The sequence below is a fragment of the Thermochaetoides thermophila genome (genome assembly GCF_000221225.1).
Source record: "Thermochaetoides thermophila DSM 1495 unplaced genomic scaffold scf7180000011820, whole genome shotgun sequence".
Classification (NCBI taxonomy): Eukaryota; Fungi; Ascomycota; class Sordariomycetes; order Sordariales; family Chaetomiaceae; genus Thermochaetoides; species Thermochaetoides thermophila.
Window position 1 is genome coordinate 283,462 of NW_006383036.1, and position 15,389 is coordinate 298,850.

At 54.2% G+C, this 15,389-nt stretch overlaps 4 protein-coding genes across 4 annotated transcripts; 2 read left to right on the forward strand and 2 right to left on the reverse strand.

Moving 5' to 3' along the window:
* Positions 1-132: 132 nt before the first annotated feature.
* Positions 133-3,560, reverse strand: CTHT_0051070 (uncharacterized protein; the record flags this gene model as incomplete). The annotated part of the gene is made up of 3 exons (XM_006695387.1): positions 133-1,382; positions 1,439-3,407; positions 3,498-3,560. The coding sequence occupies 3 exons, from the start codon at positions 3,558-3,560 to the stop codon at positions 133-135; spliced, it is 3,282 nt and encodes a 1,093-aa protein (XP_006695450.1).
* Positions 3,561-4,235: 675 nt separating this feature from the next.
* On the forward strand, positions 4,236-5,300 carry CTHT_0051080 (phosphoglycolate phosphatase-like protein; the record flags this gene model as incomplete). Its single annotated transcript, XM_006695388.1, has 3 exons — positions 4,236-4,345; positions 4,536-5,088; positions 5,160-5,300. 3 exons carry the CDS (start codon positions 4,236-4,238, stop codon positions 5,298-5,300), a joined length of 804 nt encoding a protein of 267 aa, XP_006695451.1.
* Positions 5,301-6,173: 873 nt separating this feature from the next.
* CTHT_0051090 (MAP kinase kinase-like protein) lies at positions 6,174-7,879 on the reverse strand (the record flags this gene model as incomplete). The annotated part of the gene is made up of 5 exons (XM_006695389.1): positions 6,174-6,508; positions 6,561-6,747; positions 6,800-7,331; positions 7,402-7,535; positions 7,613-7,879. The coding sequence occupies 5 exons, from the start codon at positions 7,877-7,879 to the stop codon at positions 6,174-6,176; spliced, it is 1,455 nt and encodes a 484-aa protein (XP_006695452.1).
* A 1,978-nt stretch (positions 7,880-9,857) lies between these two features.
* On the forward strand, positions 9,858-14,229 carry CTHT_0051100 (uncharacterized protein; the record flags this gene model as incomplete). The annotated part of the gene is made up of 3 exons (XM_006695390.1): positions 9,858-10,043; positions 10,098-13,890; positions 13,961-14,229. 3 exons carry the CDS (start codon positions 9,858-9,860, stop codon positions 14,227-14,229), a joined length of 4,248 nt encoding a protein of 1,415 aa, XP_006695453.1.
* Positions 14,230-15,389: the final 1,160 nt, after the last annotated feature.

Here is a 15,389-nt window from a genome sequence, read left to right on the forward strand (position 1 = left end):
AATCTTTTCCCGTTCCATCCTAGCTGATCTTACCAAGCCATCATAAGAGCAAGAAACCATAAAGAAAGCCAAGGTAACCTTACAGACATACCCAGTTCCTAATCCACCTCTTTCATTCCGGAGAGTTCCGTACTACTGCAACAAGAGCGCATCCTCGTCCAAAACTCCAAACAACCCCTCAATCTCCCGAGCAATGACCTTCAACTCTTCCGCAACCTGCCCGGTCACAAGGGCATATGCATATAACAGCTCATAATCCCTTTCCTCGACCTTAATCTGTCCCAGGCTCGAACCCCTCCAACCCCCTTCTGCTTCCCTCCTCAAATTCTGTGCTGAACTCGGAGATTCAGCTTCAGTCCCTGAAGCAGAAGGCTGATGCTCCTTGCGGAACATGAATATCCTCCCCAATAGCCTATCCCTCAGTCTGTTGACGCTTGGGATGGCGTCTGTCAGGGGGTACTCCAGCATCACTGAGCTAGCCAGCACTTGGAAGACGTGGCAGATTCTATCACACAGCGCGGCACGCTCTTCGGCTGTGTACAGCAACAGTGCTCTCTCGCCTTCGGTCAAACTGGCCTTGCGCTGAGTGACGAGGGACATAGCATAAAACGCGTCCAGCAGGCGGTGTGTAGAAGCCATCAACCTCTTTGCCGGTTCCGAGGGGAATGGTCCACGCAGTTCAAACTCCGACACAGCGCTCGCGCGAAGGGCATCCAAGCGGGCAGCATATTTCTGCAGAGCCTGCTGTTCACCAGACCGGAGGTACGATCGCGAGCAGTTACTCCTGAGCAAGATCGCCAACGGCCCGCGGCGCCAGATAAGCCCCATCTGGAGGTGCAGCATGGCCAGTCCTTCCTTGAACTTGCGTCGAGCCGATATGGGCCAGACCAAGCGGCAGACAATCAGCCCCCAGATAATGCCCACAGTGACGGCAACAAACCGATGGAGCAGAATTTCCCTTATGATAGGCTTTGTTCCTCCTTCGTCGTCATCGTCGTCATCGACCCGTTGGCTCAAGCTATACGCGTATAACAAGCACACGTTGTACGCCAGGAGGGTAATCCGTCCCAGGGGAGCGCGCCCCTTGGCAATGATGACGTAGAAACTCCAAAACGCAATTAGTGCTCCCAGAATGACGAGCACGACAGCATTCTGCCCTGAAATGTGCCAGTTGAGTGCGGCGGCCGCTATGCCGATGACTGTGCCCAGGAATCGAGCAAGACCGGTCGTGTTGGCTGCGCCGACGGTCATGGAGCAGACAATCATGAAGGAGAGCAGGCCCCATTCGCCGCGCCAGTGGCGGTAGACATCGCGAGTCTGCGGTAGGAAAGAGAACATGGCCCAGAGGGCGGCGCCCACGCCGACCTTAAGGCCGAAGCGAACTGAGCGGTCAGCGGTCAGCATGGGTTGGGCTCTCAAGATCCTTAAGGAGACTTACCATCATCCCTGGCCACTTTCCTCAACAGCTTTAACAACCGCTGCGACAGTGTCGCGACCACTTTATTCTTCCTACTCTCCGGTGGCGCCACCTGCCAGCTGTATGTATCCCGCCTCGCGATCATGGTATCCGCAATCCCCTTAGGTAGAGCCGTCTTCTTGATTGGCTTGATGAGCGGCGCTCGCTCCTCGTCATTGTCATACGGTAGCGTCGTCATGGTAGCCCTGCCAGCCTTATCATGCTGCCACCACTTCATCCAATGCCAGCTCTTGCTGCGATGCTCGTCCACAAACTTCAGGTCATCCAGTACGTCGAGGTACTTGAGCATCTCCTCGCCAAATGTCTGTAGACTGAAACTGAAATGCCCACATGCGGCTGCAACTTCCTCGAAATCGGCTTTCAGACTCTCAGTCCGTGTCCGGTCCAGCTCGAGTGTCTTGTACACCTCCTCAAGGGCGTTAGCTCGCGCTTCGTTATACAGGGCTAGCGCCTCGTGCAGACTGGGCCGGAAATGCTCATTGATGGTGATGTGCCAGTCAGGCGCCGAACCAAAAGGCGGCGCCCGTAGGATCTCGGAGAGCGTGTAGGCAAGGGACTTCATGGACGGCCCCAGAAGCACGATGAAGTGCTCAAAGATGTCGGACGGGTGCCGGAATGGCGGTGTCTTGGGAGTAGAGGTCGAGGGACCAGTGTCGGAGCGTCGTCGTTCTTGTATGGGATGTCCGTCCTCATCATTACTTTCCTCAGAGGCCTCATCAATCGCAGATAAGACACCAGGTCGGTCTTTCAAGCTGCGTAGGGTACCTGAGAACGTCTTTCCAGGCGGCGGTGAAAAAAAAGCTGTTGGACTAGTTTGTGTTGGGGCAGATGTAACTCTCGTCAACGGCGCTATGGGCTCTTTCAAGAGGGCAAACTGCGAGTTGGCTGCACTCCTTAACCCGCCAATCGACTGTGCCAGTGTCTCCATCGATCTGACAACTGCCCGCTCATGCCGGTAGATCGTCTCATGTCCTAAAAAGTAGCGCTCAAACTTGGCCTCGCGCAGGTTTTTCGTCATAGTCGGATAGACGGTTGAGTAAGCGGATGAAGCTGCCGTAAACTCAGGGGACAGCAGGTCCTCCTCTGAGCCACTCAGAAATGCCCTAGTAATCAGAGCTAACATATCTCCCAGCGCGACAGACGCCTTGGTCATGGACTGACGAAGGGCCGACACGGCTGATGCCCTCCAGACCAGCAGATTCACAACCGTCGTAATAGTAATTCCCATAACGAGCATCTTGAAAATTTGCACAATTTTCTGATCCGAGAACACGCTCGTCAACACGGCCGTCTCCTTCGTCACAACGCTGATAATTGCCAGTGATGCCAGCGTACTGCCCACATTCACCAGTGGATTGTTCATCTTCTGCTTCACCCATCCTACGAGCCCGAACCCACCCCCAATGAACACTATCAGCACCAGCGTATGCGCTAGCGCTGGCATGTCAAGAACACTCCCAAAGAACACGGACGTCCACATCGATAGAATGGACACCAATTCGGCATACGCGACCGCCGCGATGGCGATAAGGACAGCCTCAATCATCGAACCGAAGGAGCGGGCCGGATGGAAGTACACCGTAATCGTCGCGACAACATGCTTCCCGTCAGGACGGCCCAAGAACTTTGAGATCGGTTCAATGAAAGTCGCCAAACTGCCTAGAGTATAGGCCAAAGTACATTTGAGGATTCCATGGCCAACCGGGGAGTCGAGCCAGCGCAGAATGCGGTTGGCATACAGGAGGGCATCGGCTCCCCAGAAGCGCAGGCGGTCGCGCAGGGATATGTGAGTATAGTCGTGTGTCTGCGGAGAGTAGCCGTCTGCAGAGGAGGCGGAGCCGTTCATGGCCAAGTTCGAACTGCGCAAGGTGAAGTTGCGACGTACGCGCTCGCCCGTCGAGGGGATGATGACGGTGCCATTGCGGAGTTTCTCGTACCGAGTTAGTCTTGATGTCTCTGATGTTGATTCAGAAGACATAACGTTCAAAAATTATCAAAAAAAAATAAACACATGGCTTACACTCCTCTTAGAAGGCCGCCTAGGGGGCCAGTGAGACGGCAGCGAGGCCGAAGACGGACTCATCGCATGGTCTGCTCTGTTGTTGTTGACGTTGTTTGCCGTCAACGACGGAGCTTGTTGGTTATTGGCTCAGGACTTGGATGCTCCTCTGAAAAAATACCGAAGTTAACCAGTCGATACTTGCAAAAATTACAGCGCTTTGAGATGATCACGTGCTCGCGATCATTTTTTTATTCCAACAAAAAAAATGCATCCTGTTATCATCAAAGAGAAGCAGGTTCGATCGGCAAGCTTTTGCTGTCAGTGGATGAACATCGATCGAAGTTGGGACCCTCGCTGACAGCTTCCAGGCAGCCCACACAGTTTCGATATCACACTGTAATACTGTACCCTTGGCAGCTGGTAGCCGGTGGGGCCGAGTGACGTAGCAGTGCCGCCCGAACGCCAGCCCCTTGGACTCTTGGTCTTAGCGGGGCCGAAGTTCTGGATGAGAGTGGGGAGGGGATCTCGAACACATGAAAAAGTCAAGATCGAGACTCTGATCAAGATTATTACCGAAAAAGGGATCAGGCCAAGGCGAGACAACGTTCGTTTCAATGTTGGTTTCTGTTCGAATTTAATAGACTATAGAGAGGACTTGTGGGTTTGCGCTCGAGTACCGTTCTCTTTTTTCTTTTCCTTCTCTTTTCCCAGAACTCCCTGACCCTCAGGGTTATTATGCGGTGGTTCTGGTCTAAGATGTCGCCGTCGGCCTCGTGGAAGTTCGCCCCTCTGGGCAAGCCTTATGTTCCTAGTCCGAACATTAGGAAGCTAGAAGGTGTTGTGTTTGATGTTGATGGCACGCTATGGTGAGTTCGAAAATTCAGTTCTAAGTTTGGGTTGGGGTAGTTATGGCTATAAGACACGTGTGAGACTCTTGTCTATGTCGTTGAGAGGGCTAAGATATCTCTCCCTGAGTCCAACACGAATTCACTCACATCTCTTAATGCACTTACCTCTGTACTCCCATCATGAAAACATTGCTAATATCTGGTGCAGCCTCCCCCAAAACTACATGTTCGCCGAAATGCGTGCAGCCCTAGGCATCCCCAAATCAGTCGACATCCTCGAGCATATCTACTCCCTTCCCACTCCCGAAGCCCAGACCACAGCCATGGAGAAGATCCGCTCCATCGAGCGCCGCGCCATGGAGCACCAAAAACCCCAGCCCGGCCTTGTCGAGCTTATGGCCTACCTGTCAAGCAAAAACATCCGCAAGGGCATCTGCACGCGCAACTTTGATACCCCCGTGCATAATCTGCTGACCAAGTTTCTGGCGGGACACGAGTTTGCGCCGATTGTGACGAGGGATTTCCGGCCGCCTAAGCCTGATCCGGCGGGGATCCTGCATATTGCCCGGAGTTGGGGGTTGGTCAGGAGGAGTACGGGCGAGGCTGGTGTGCCGGCTGATGAGACGAGGGAAAAGGAGAGGGTGAAGAGAGGTGATGTGGAGAAGACGAATGGGGATGGATTGTTGGCTAAGACGGAGGAGGGCGAGGAAGTAGCTGATGCGAGCCAATTGATTATGGTGGGGGATAGCATCGACGATATGGTACGTTCATTTGCCCTCTTGAGGGTCGTGTTTGAGGAAGAAATGGGTGAGATGATGACTAACAAAAACAGACCGCCGGCCGCAGAGCAGGCGCCAAAACGGTGCTGCTCGTCAACGATGTCAACCGGGACCTCATCAACCATGAGTACACCGACATGGCGATAAACCGCTTAGACGAGCTGATAGACATTCTGGAGAACGGACGACTTTAAACCAAGCCACCTTCCAGGATACGCAATTTAGACATATGAATACACTTATATCCACCCTGTATATACTCAATGCATAGCGTGTGACTAAGATGTTGATTTAAACCTGATATTTGCTTTGCCCAGCCTACTACTACCTACACAAGTTGAGCGAGGGAACAGAAAGAGCCATAAACTGAAACCGAGTAAAAGAAAAAAAGGAAATGACGGAAATCTCCTGGGCGCTCTGCACACCAACACCAATCCCGCCGACCTGCAGCCTGCTCACCTCTGGCCTGCCCGCTTCCATTTCTCCAACTAGCATGGGACCAATGTGACCTATCGCCAACTGTCTAGATACTGTCTTTTTCATATTCTCTACAGCTAGGATAGAGAATTGGGTAGATGAACCAGATGCGGGAGGTAAATGCCTGAGAGCTCCAGCTAGACACAGGACATCCGTTCTCTGGGCAACAGCGACAGGGCCAGCTATTGACTTAGGGAACCAGCAAGCTGAGGAATTGTACCGGCCCGATACAGGATTGACGAATGAGCTGGAAGCTGCTGAGCCCGAAATCGACTCACGGCGCGTTATCCGACTACATCGGCCCACAGTAGCGGTCCTGTGGTGGCTCTCTCATCTTGGTCCCTTGCTACAACTGGCCACCACACCCTGACCGTGCGTTCCATTGCGTCCTTAGTCAAGCCCATAGATGACGGTACCGGTGAACAGGACAGCAGTCAGAAGATGGAGGGAAGCCGACACATAACAGACGAGAAAAATAAATCGTTTCATTTGCCGTTCATGTTCCGACATTTGTGTGTTCATCCAAGAACTGTACCGGTGCGATGAAATTACCCCAGGGATATCCTATGCTTGACTTTACAGAGAAACCACTACTCGTGGTCCCAGTCCCGAATATAAAGCCGATCCATCTGCGCCGGCAACCCTGCCTGGTCAACCGCATACCGGTGGTCGCGCGGGTCGACATATTCCCTCGGGTCACGCTCGTCATGATAGCCCCGGGAATCATGGTAGTCTCCGCGAGCGTCGTGGTAGTCCCTGTAGTCTCTGTGATCACCTCCGTAGTGATCTTCGTAACCGCGATGGTCGCGGTAGTCCCTGTAGTCCCTGTGCTGCTCCCGGTAGTCTCTGGGGTCGCGGTGCTCTCGGTGTTCCCTGTGCTCGCGATGGTCGCGGTAATCACGATGGTCACGGTGGTCACGGTATGCTGAGGGTAAAGTTAGCATGCTCGTCATAAAATAAAAAACAGGAAAACCTACTAGGTGTGCTTCCTGACGCATCGCCATGGTAGGTGGGTGAGTCGCTCGAGCGCAGCAGCTCCTGGGTCGATGGCGACGGTTGCGGCTGCAAATGCGACTTGCGGTTGTCGCGTTCAATAAGGCCACAAGCCCACTCCTGCAGGTTGACAGGTGTCCGCTTGGCGGCCTGGATAAAGGGGTCGCGGTCCTAGTCATACTGTTAGTGCCCTTAAAATGACACTCGTCGCTGAAAAACGTACATAGAGCTCCTGCGGTGTTGGCCGCTCGTCCGGGACCTTGGACAAGCACTTCTGAATCATATCCTCCAGAATCTGAGGGAAAGCATCACTCTTGGGTAGTCTCGGCGCCGGCTCGTGCACGATCTGCTGCAGAAGATCCAGAATACCGGCCGGCCCGCTGTCCTCCTCAGCAAACTCCTCGCTGGCCGAGAAGGGGAACTTGCCGATGGCCAGCTCCATGATCGTCAGGCCAAAACTCCACACATCCGACTTGACTGTGTACTTTTCGCCCTGAATCCGCTCAGGGGCCATGTAAGTGGAGGTACCGACGAAGGTGTCGGCAATGGAGTTAATCAGCTCGCCCGACACACCAAAGTCGCAGAGCTTGATCTGGCCGCGCGAGTTGACCAGGATGTTGGACGGCTTGATGTCGCGGTGCATAATGTGATGCTTCGCGTACAGGTAGGTCAAGCCGCCGAGAGTCGCCTCAGCGATCTTACCCAGCACGTCGACCCGAATCGGCCCAAACTTCTTAGAGATGCGGTCGAGGGAACTGTCGAATTAGCAACATGTAGTATTACACCCGGGACTACACCTACCCGACATCCATATATTCCATGCACATGACGACGTCATTGTTTTCGTTCAGGAAGGCGCCGTAGAAGGTAACAATGTATTCAGAGTGGCAGCCATGCATAATCTGCAGCTCGCGGACTATCCGCTTTCGCATCTCCTTTTTCGCCTCAACATGGATGATCTAGGCTGCAGGATTAGCATTATGTCCTCCAAGTCGACCGCCCTTCTTGCCAAAGTCCCAGATCAAAAGCCACCAACCTTGCGAGCCATGACCGTGTTGGTCGGGATGTGCCGAACTTTGCTGACGGTGCCGCCATTGCCGGCGCCCAGGTCTTTGATGACCTCAAGGTCCTCGGCCTTGAGGTCCAGGTTGAACTCGATGCCAATCTCGAGCTGAGTGGGCTCTTCACGCCGCATCCCGAGGCCGCCGGCCGGAGCTTTTGGTGCGGTCTTAAGGGCGAGGCCCTTGACGTTCTTCCGCTTCATGGTGCGCGGGGCGAAGGGGTCGGGTCTTTGGTCGGCCATGGTGGGTTGCGTCTGTGGAGGGGTTGGAGGGGCAGAGGTTGGGTCTTCGGTCGGGAACAGGGCCGCTAAGCGGTGATGAAGGAGATCTTAGAGGAGCGTCGTCGTCAGCGATCGAGGGGAAGTCAGAAGCGGGACAGGATCGGACAGATAGCGGTCGACGATGCGCAGACGGCAGATGACGATGATCGTTGGGGGGGGGGGGGCGGTGCGGTTACAGTGGACGCACAAGACGAAGTCTCGAGGCCAAGTTGGGCGCTGGAGCCAACTAAGCCGGGCAGCGCATGAAAGATGGGAAGAGATATAGGAAACAAGCCCGTACTACAGACCAGCGATGGCAACAACAGAGCTAAAAAGGAGGCGGCGTCGTCCACAGCAAGGTAAGGTCGTATGGTAGTATTTTGGGGTGGACGGAATGTGGAAGGTTCCGAGCTGGGTTGTTGCGGGCTGCCGTTGTCAGTCAGGCAATGTGGGGTTCTCGCGCTCTCCAAGGTTCCAAGACGCCGTCGACTTTTAAGAGTTGGCCAGGGTTGTCGCTTTGCCGCTATGAGCCACTCGGCGGTTGCAGTCTACAAAGACTGATGAGCCAAATCTTCAAATGAGTGCCTGAACTTGCGATGAGAGCGATCTTTTCTATTTTCTACGGCGGCGGCAACCTCAAATATCGATCCCTGGCGGTTGGTCCATGCTCTGAGCGCCCAAGTTTCCAAGCCCCCCCCTCTTTTGTCTCCCATCACTTTGAACCCCGAAGTCGAGCTTCATCTGTGTCCAAGTCTCTAACAGGCCGCTGAAACGCCCTGCAATTTAGGAGACTCCGAGACGCGCTTATCCAGCGCTTTGGATCAGGCGCCGGGTCTTGGGCTTCTCTCAGCTTCTGCTCCGGTGACAAAGGGAGCGAATCAGCGCTTGAGCATTGGGTCTGCGCTCAGCGAATGGAATGGGCACATGCTAAACTCCACTGCAGTTTACGAAAGACTTCATCGTGATCCAGCTGGACCAAAAATAGGCTGTGAATTTGCCATGAAGTCATTTTGCATTCTATCTCTATCCTCAGAATAAAGCTAGACACAACTCTTCATCATTTAGACCCGAGTCCTATCGCAACCTACGATGACGCTACCCATCTGCAGCATGTACGGGCTGCCCCTGGATCTGGTGGCGGGATATCCACTTCCCCGCCTGTGCTGACTCCTGAGAGGAGGGACGTACCTGGACGCAGGAGCCGCACAAGGGTGGGCCGCCTGCCAGTTGAAACAGCCCATCATCGTCATTCTGTCCGGCGTATGGCTGATTGTAACCATACGAGGCAAAGCTCTAGCATTACAAGGATGTATCGCCTGTATGACTGAAGATTGTCATGCCGAGCGTCTTGGTGGTAGCCGGCGCAATCCGAAAAAATGATTATGACCACTGGAATCAGATAGAGGGATATGCAGGTGAATAAGTTCATTGCTATCTTGTATGACTCCTGTCATCACCCAAATATAACCCTTGCATGCTCTCCTCAGTGAGTTCTTGTGAAGAAGTTTGCTGTCAGGCGAAAGTTGGCCTCGACTATTCCAATATCCTGTCATGCCTGGCTAGAAACTCTGACGCCAAGGCTAGATTATATAATCCAGATCTTATGCTTGGCACCGCACGGGCCACTACGCAAACACTGCGGCGCGGCCAGAGGCGAGGCTGAACGCGTTCTGAGATGCCATTGACGCTTCTTGCAGCTTGCAAGTCGGTCTGTTCCAAAATTTGAGCCCTTCTTCTCTGACCTGCCTGCCGCCGCCTTCCTCCTTACCATCGGATATTTGCCAATTCTCTCATCTGGCTCGTCAAACGACGTGATGCGTTGTTAGTATCTTAATTATCAACACCATTTGCAACCCAACACGGCACAAGCGGCGACCCTAGTGCTTGTTCCAGCAGCACATCCTACACCTGTTTCGACCGACTACTCACTTAGACCCAGCGCATCATTATTACCGGAACCATGAGCGACGAGGAGATGCGCGATCTGATCGATGGCGAGGCGGAGCTGAATGAGGAGAACGATGAGCCGGTCGACGACGAGGCCGGCGAGGCTGTTGGCGATGAGGACGGCGAGGATGAAGAGGCCGCCTTGATCGACTCTAGCGAGGAGGAAGAGGATGATGAAGACGAAGAGGAAGCTAGAAGGGTATGTTTGCCTTTTTTTTTTTGTTTGTAAAGAGTGGAGCTCTGACCCTCGCAGATCCGTGAAGGCTTCATTGTCGACGAAGACGAGGAAGAAGAGGAAGAAGAGGACGAGGAAGAGAAGGAACGCCGAAAGAAAAAGAAGCGCCGCATTCGCGAAGAGGAGGAGCAGCTTGATGAGGAAGATTTGGACCTCATCGGCGAGGCCACTCAACAATGGGAGCGTCCCCGCCCTGAGCCCAAGTTTAAGCGCCTGAAGCGCGGCCACCGTGCCGAGTCCCGTGGTTCCGAGCGCCGTGGTCTGGCTGAGATCTTCTCAGACGATGAAGACGACGAGACTGAGGAGCAGCGCTACAGCCGGTCGCATCGCGCTGTGGTCGATGAGTTTGACGACTTTATCGAAGATGATTACCCCGAAGACGACCAAGAGCGTATGCAGCGCGAACAGGAGGACAAGGAGGTCGCCCGCCCCAGAGATAGGCTCGTTGTCGATACTACCGGTCTCGACAAGGATGCTCTTGACGACATGGAAGCGATCTTCGGCAACGGCGAGGACTACGATTGGGCCTTACAGATGGAGGAGGAGGAAGAAGAACGCGAGCGCGAAGAACAGGCCATAGAGCTTAAAGACGTGTTCGAGCCGGCTCAGCTCAAGGAGAAGCTGCTCACGGACGAGGACAACCAGATCCGCATCATTGATGAGCCTGAGCGCTTCCAGATCGACCGCAAGCCCTTCAAGGAACAGCCCACGTCCGCCGAGTACTTCAAGGAGGAGGCTCGCTGGATTACCAACCTCATCTGGCCTAAGAAGAATCTGCGGGCCGACCTGCATGGTCCCTTCAACAAGGCTGTTGGCAAGGTCCTCGAATTTTTCATTATCGATGGCGTCGAGGTTCCTTATATCTTCCAGCACCGCCGCGACTACCTCATCCACGCCCGCAAGATCCGCAACAAGAGCGACAACCCCGACTCGCAGGAGTACACGCTGGACGCGGAGAAGCTCCTGAATCAGGATGACTTGTGGCGCATCCTGGAGCTTGACCTTAAGTTCCGTTCGCTCGTCGAGAAACGCAACTCGCTTGAGAAGGCGTATAACAACCTCAAGGAGGGCGCTGGCATCCAGGACAGCATCTTGGATGAGATGATTCACCAAGCTGCTACAATTGAGGAACTGCAGGACTTGCAGGACTACCTCAACTTCCAGTATTCCTCGCAGATCAAGGCGATCGCTGCCGCCGGCAATGGGGAGACTCGCGAGATCAAGCGTCCTGGCGCCAAGACGGCTTTCTTCGAGCGAATCCGGCGGTCTAAGGCTTATGAGTTCGTAAAGGCCCTTGGTATCTCGCCCGATCGCTTGGCGCAGAATGCTCTGCGTGAGGGCAAGAAGGTGTCGTCTGACGATCCGTCTCAGCGCCCCGTTGAGCTTGCCGACTCACTGTGTGACTTGGAGTTCCCGTCGGCCGACCAGGTCATCAATGCGGCGCGTCAGATGTACGCCGAGGAGATGTTTGTCAGTCCGCGGATGCGCAAGCACTTCCGTATCCAGTACTACCAGATGGGCTCTGTCAGCTGCCGGCGGACAGAGAAAGGTCTGCGCAAAATCGATGAGTCGCACCCGTACTATGAGATCAAGTATCTCCTCAACCAGACCATCCGGGATCTCGCCATGCGTCCCGAGATCTTCCTCAAGATGATGAAAGCTGAGGAAGAGGGCCTGGTCGAGGTTCGCCTGAGTCTCGAGAACGAGCGCGAGTTTCGCAAGCAGCTGTACAACGAGTTTATTTCGGACAACTTCAGCGAGCTGGCTGATGCGTGGAATGCTGAGCGCCAGAAAGTGCTCGATCTCGCGTTCGGCAAGCTTGAGAAGGTTATCGCCAAAGGCGTCAAGGACTCATTGCGCACTGCTTGCCAGGAGGAGCTGCTCAAGACTTGCCGCGAGGAATACTTCAAGCGGCTCGACCAAGCACCGCTCAAGCCGAAGGGCATGGTTCTTGGTACTACTCCGCGTGTGCTGACCCTCACCAACGGCATGGGCGACCCCAACCGTGATCCCATCTACTGGACTTGGGTTGAGGAAGACGGCCGGATTGTCGAACACGGCAAGTTTGTCAACCTCGCCCGGGATGAGAACCAGCGCGAGGCTTTCGCTGAGCTGTGCCGGCGCAGACATCCCGATGCTATTGGTGTTTCGGGCTTCTCAGTTGACACTCACCGGCTGATCAAGGATATCGAGGGCATCATCAACGAAAAGGGCCTGATGGGCCCCGAGTACCAGGACCCTGACAGCGACGAGTACCGGAGCGACTTGCTCGACGTTATCATCGTCAACGATGAGGTCGCCCGTCTTTACAAGGACAGCCCCCGTGCGCAACAAGAACATCCGACGCTCAACCCGCTGACGCGGTACTGTTACGCGCTGGCGCGGTACATGCAGAACCCAATGAAGGAGTACGCGGCGCTGGGCAAGGACGTAGTGTCTCTGCGCATTCATCCTTACCAACAGTACCTGCCACAGGATAAGCTGCTCAAGGCAATGGAGACGGCTATGGTGGATATCGTCAACCTTGTCGGCGTCGACATTAACGAGGCCATGAATGACCCGTACACGGCCAACCTGCTGCCGTATGTCGCTGGTCTCGGCCCGCGTAAGGCCCAGCTGCTGATCAAGGGCATCAATGCCAACGGCGGCGTGGTCACGTCACGCGATGAGCTCGTCGGCGATCCTGAAAGACACAAGATCCCTGTTCTTGGTCCCCGCGTCTGGAACAACTGCGCCAGTTTCTTGTATATCGAGTACGACAGCAGCAACCCGGAGTCGGATCCCCTCGACAATACGCGTATCCATCCCGAGGATTACGACCTGGCTCGCAAGGTTGCTGCTGACGCTCTAGGTCTCGACGAAGAAGATGTTAAGGCCGAGACGGACGAGCACGGTCCCGGTGCTATTGTCAGCAAGCTGTTCCGCGAGGAAGAGCAGGACAAGGTCAACGAGCTTATTCTTGACGAGTATGCCGACCAGCTCGAACGCGAATATCAGCAGCGCAAGCGTGCTACGCTTGAAGCCATCCGGGCTGAACTTGTCGGCCCCTTCGAGGAGTTGCGTAAGGGTTTTGCCATTCCCTCAACAGACCAGATCTTTACCATGTTCACGGGCGAGACACGCGACTCGCTGTGCGAGGGCATGATTGTCCCCGTCAACGTTCGCGTGGTCAAGGACGACTTTGCTATTGTCCGGCTCGACTGCGGCATTGAGGGCCGCATTGAAGCCCATGAGGTCTCCTACCGTCACTCTATCAAGGACCTGCTGTCGGTCAACCAGACGGTGCAGGCCAAGATTCTCGACATCAATCGCAAGGACTTCACCTGCAAGCTTTCTCTGCGCGAGGAAGAGCTACGCCGTCCTTTCCGTCGCCACTACGATTACGGTCGCGGTCAGTGGGATTACAAGCAGGAGGATCTGGACCGCGAGGAGCTGCGCGAGAAGGATAAGGTCACCGGCCGCACTCAGCGTGTCATCCGTCATCCTCTTTTCAAACCCTTCAATAGTGTGCAGGCTGAAGAATACCTAGGTGGTATGCCGCCGGGCGAAGTGGTCATTCGCCCGTCAAGCAAAGGAAACGATCACCTTGCGGTCACCTGGAAGGTTGCTGATGGGGTCTACCAGCATATTGATGTGTTGGAACTGCAGAAGGACAATGAGTTCTCTGTTGGCAAGGTCCTGCGCGTGGGCAGCAAGTACACTTACTCTGATTTGGATGAGTTGATTGTGGAGCATGTCAAGGCCATGGCGAAGAAGGTGGAGGAGATGATGCAGCATGAGAAGTTCCAGAAGGGCTCGCGTGCAGATCTGGGTATGTTTCTTTTGCTACTTCTAGGTTTTTTTTTTTTTTTTTACATGCAGAATGCTAACTATCTCTACAGAGAAATGGCTCACTACGTACATCGACGCAAACCCCAACAGGTCGACGTACGCGTTTTGCATTGATCCCAAGCACCCAGGCTACTTCTATCTCTGCTTCAAAGCATCGCGTACATCGCGCGTTAACGCCTGGATGGTGCGTGTTGTTCCTCACGCCTTCGAGATGATGAAGAGCCAGTACCCAGACATGCGGGCGCTCTGCAACGGGTTCAAGCTGCGCTATCAGAGCGAGATGCTCAAGGCCCAGCAGCAGGGCCATGTGCGGCGGTAGACTTATACCAGGTCAAAAGAACCATAATAGTTCAGAGGGGGGTCACTAGGGGGACCATATTCAAGTTTGTAATTTTAGTTACTGGCCTTATTGAGGTTCACATTACTCAGATGGGGTCGAATATGCGGGTACGGAATCAGTACGCTAAATTCAAAGAATAAAGATGTTATGATATTGGGCTTCCGTCTGACCGGTAGGGTAGCGATGCGTAGTGTTGCTGTGTCTTCTCTTCATGTCTTGTCCTTTCATGATGGTTGTGTAAGTCCTGGCGCCTTGTTCAGTTCCTGATGAGTAAACAGAAATCAAGTCCGACAGGAACCATCTCGAGTCAACCGTGTGTTACAAATCAGCGGCGCTCAAGTTTCATGTTGTGCCATTAGAGCATCCAAATCTCTCTCTGGACTCCTTCTGCTCCGACCTCGCATTATCATTATCATCAGGCGTTTGCTGACGACGCCGACGCTGACGCGGTAAATCGTAGGGCTGACACGTCCGGCTGCCGGGGCCCAATAAAACCCCGAACAAAAAAAACGCCAGACCATAATCCGCCTAGCCCGACAGCCTAACTGGATTTGGTGGGTCCCTAAACTGCCACGGTCACACGCCTGCCAGTCGCTGCCAGTGGCTGCCAAGCTGCTGTTAGTGGCTGATGTTACATTACGGCGCTTTACCGAAACGGAGTGTTGACGTTACAGCACAGCAGTGCCCAGAAGTTGCCCAGCCTGCCCAAGCAGAGAACCCCTGGCCGCAGCGGTGGAGAGGTTTCAGAGCAAAGGCTTTGGGCGTTCAACCGTTCTTCTCGTCCATCCAACCCAGTCACCACCCAGTCCCGTCTCGAATTGAAATCCCGGACTTCCCGCAGCCCTATCGACCGACGTACGACAGAGAGAGACCGAGCTCCCCTCCCCCGGCTGCACAGCGACGATCACCAACGGTCAGACCCTGGAACCCTATTCTGGATTCTGGAGAAAAAGGTCAAGAAAGACGTTGAGAACCTGAAACTTGACTTCTTGGTCTGGGTTTGCTGGAGTTTTAAAGGAGTTGGCGACGTACTGTGTTATTGTCGCCATTTTTAAGGGCACTTGATTTTTGTTTTTTTTTTAAATTGTTTGTAGAAGTCGAAGTTTCGATCGAATCGATTCCGATTCCTGATTTCCGAT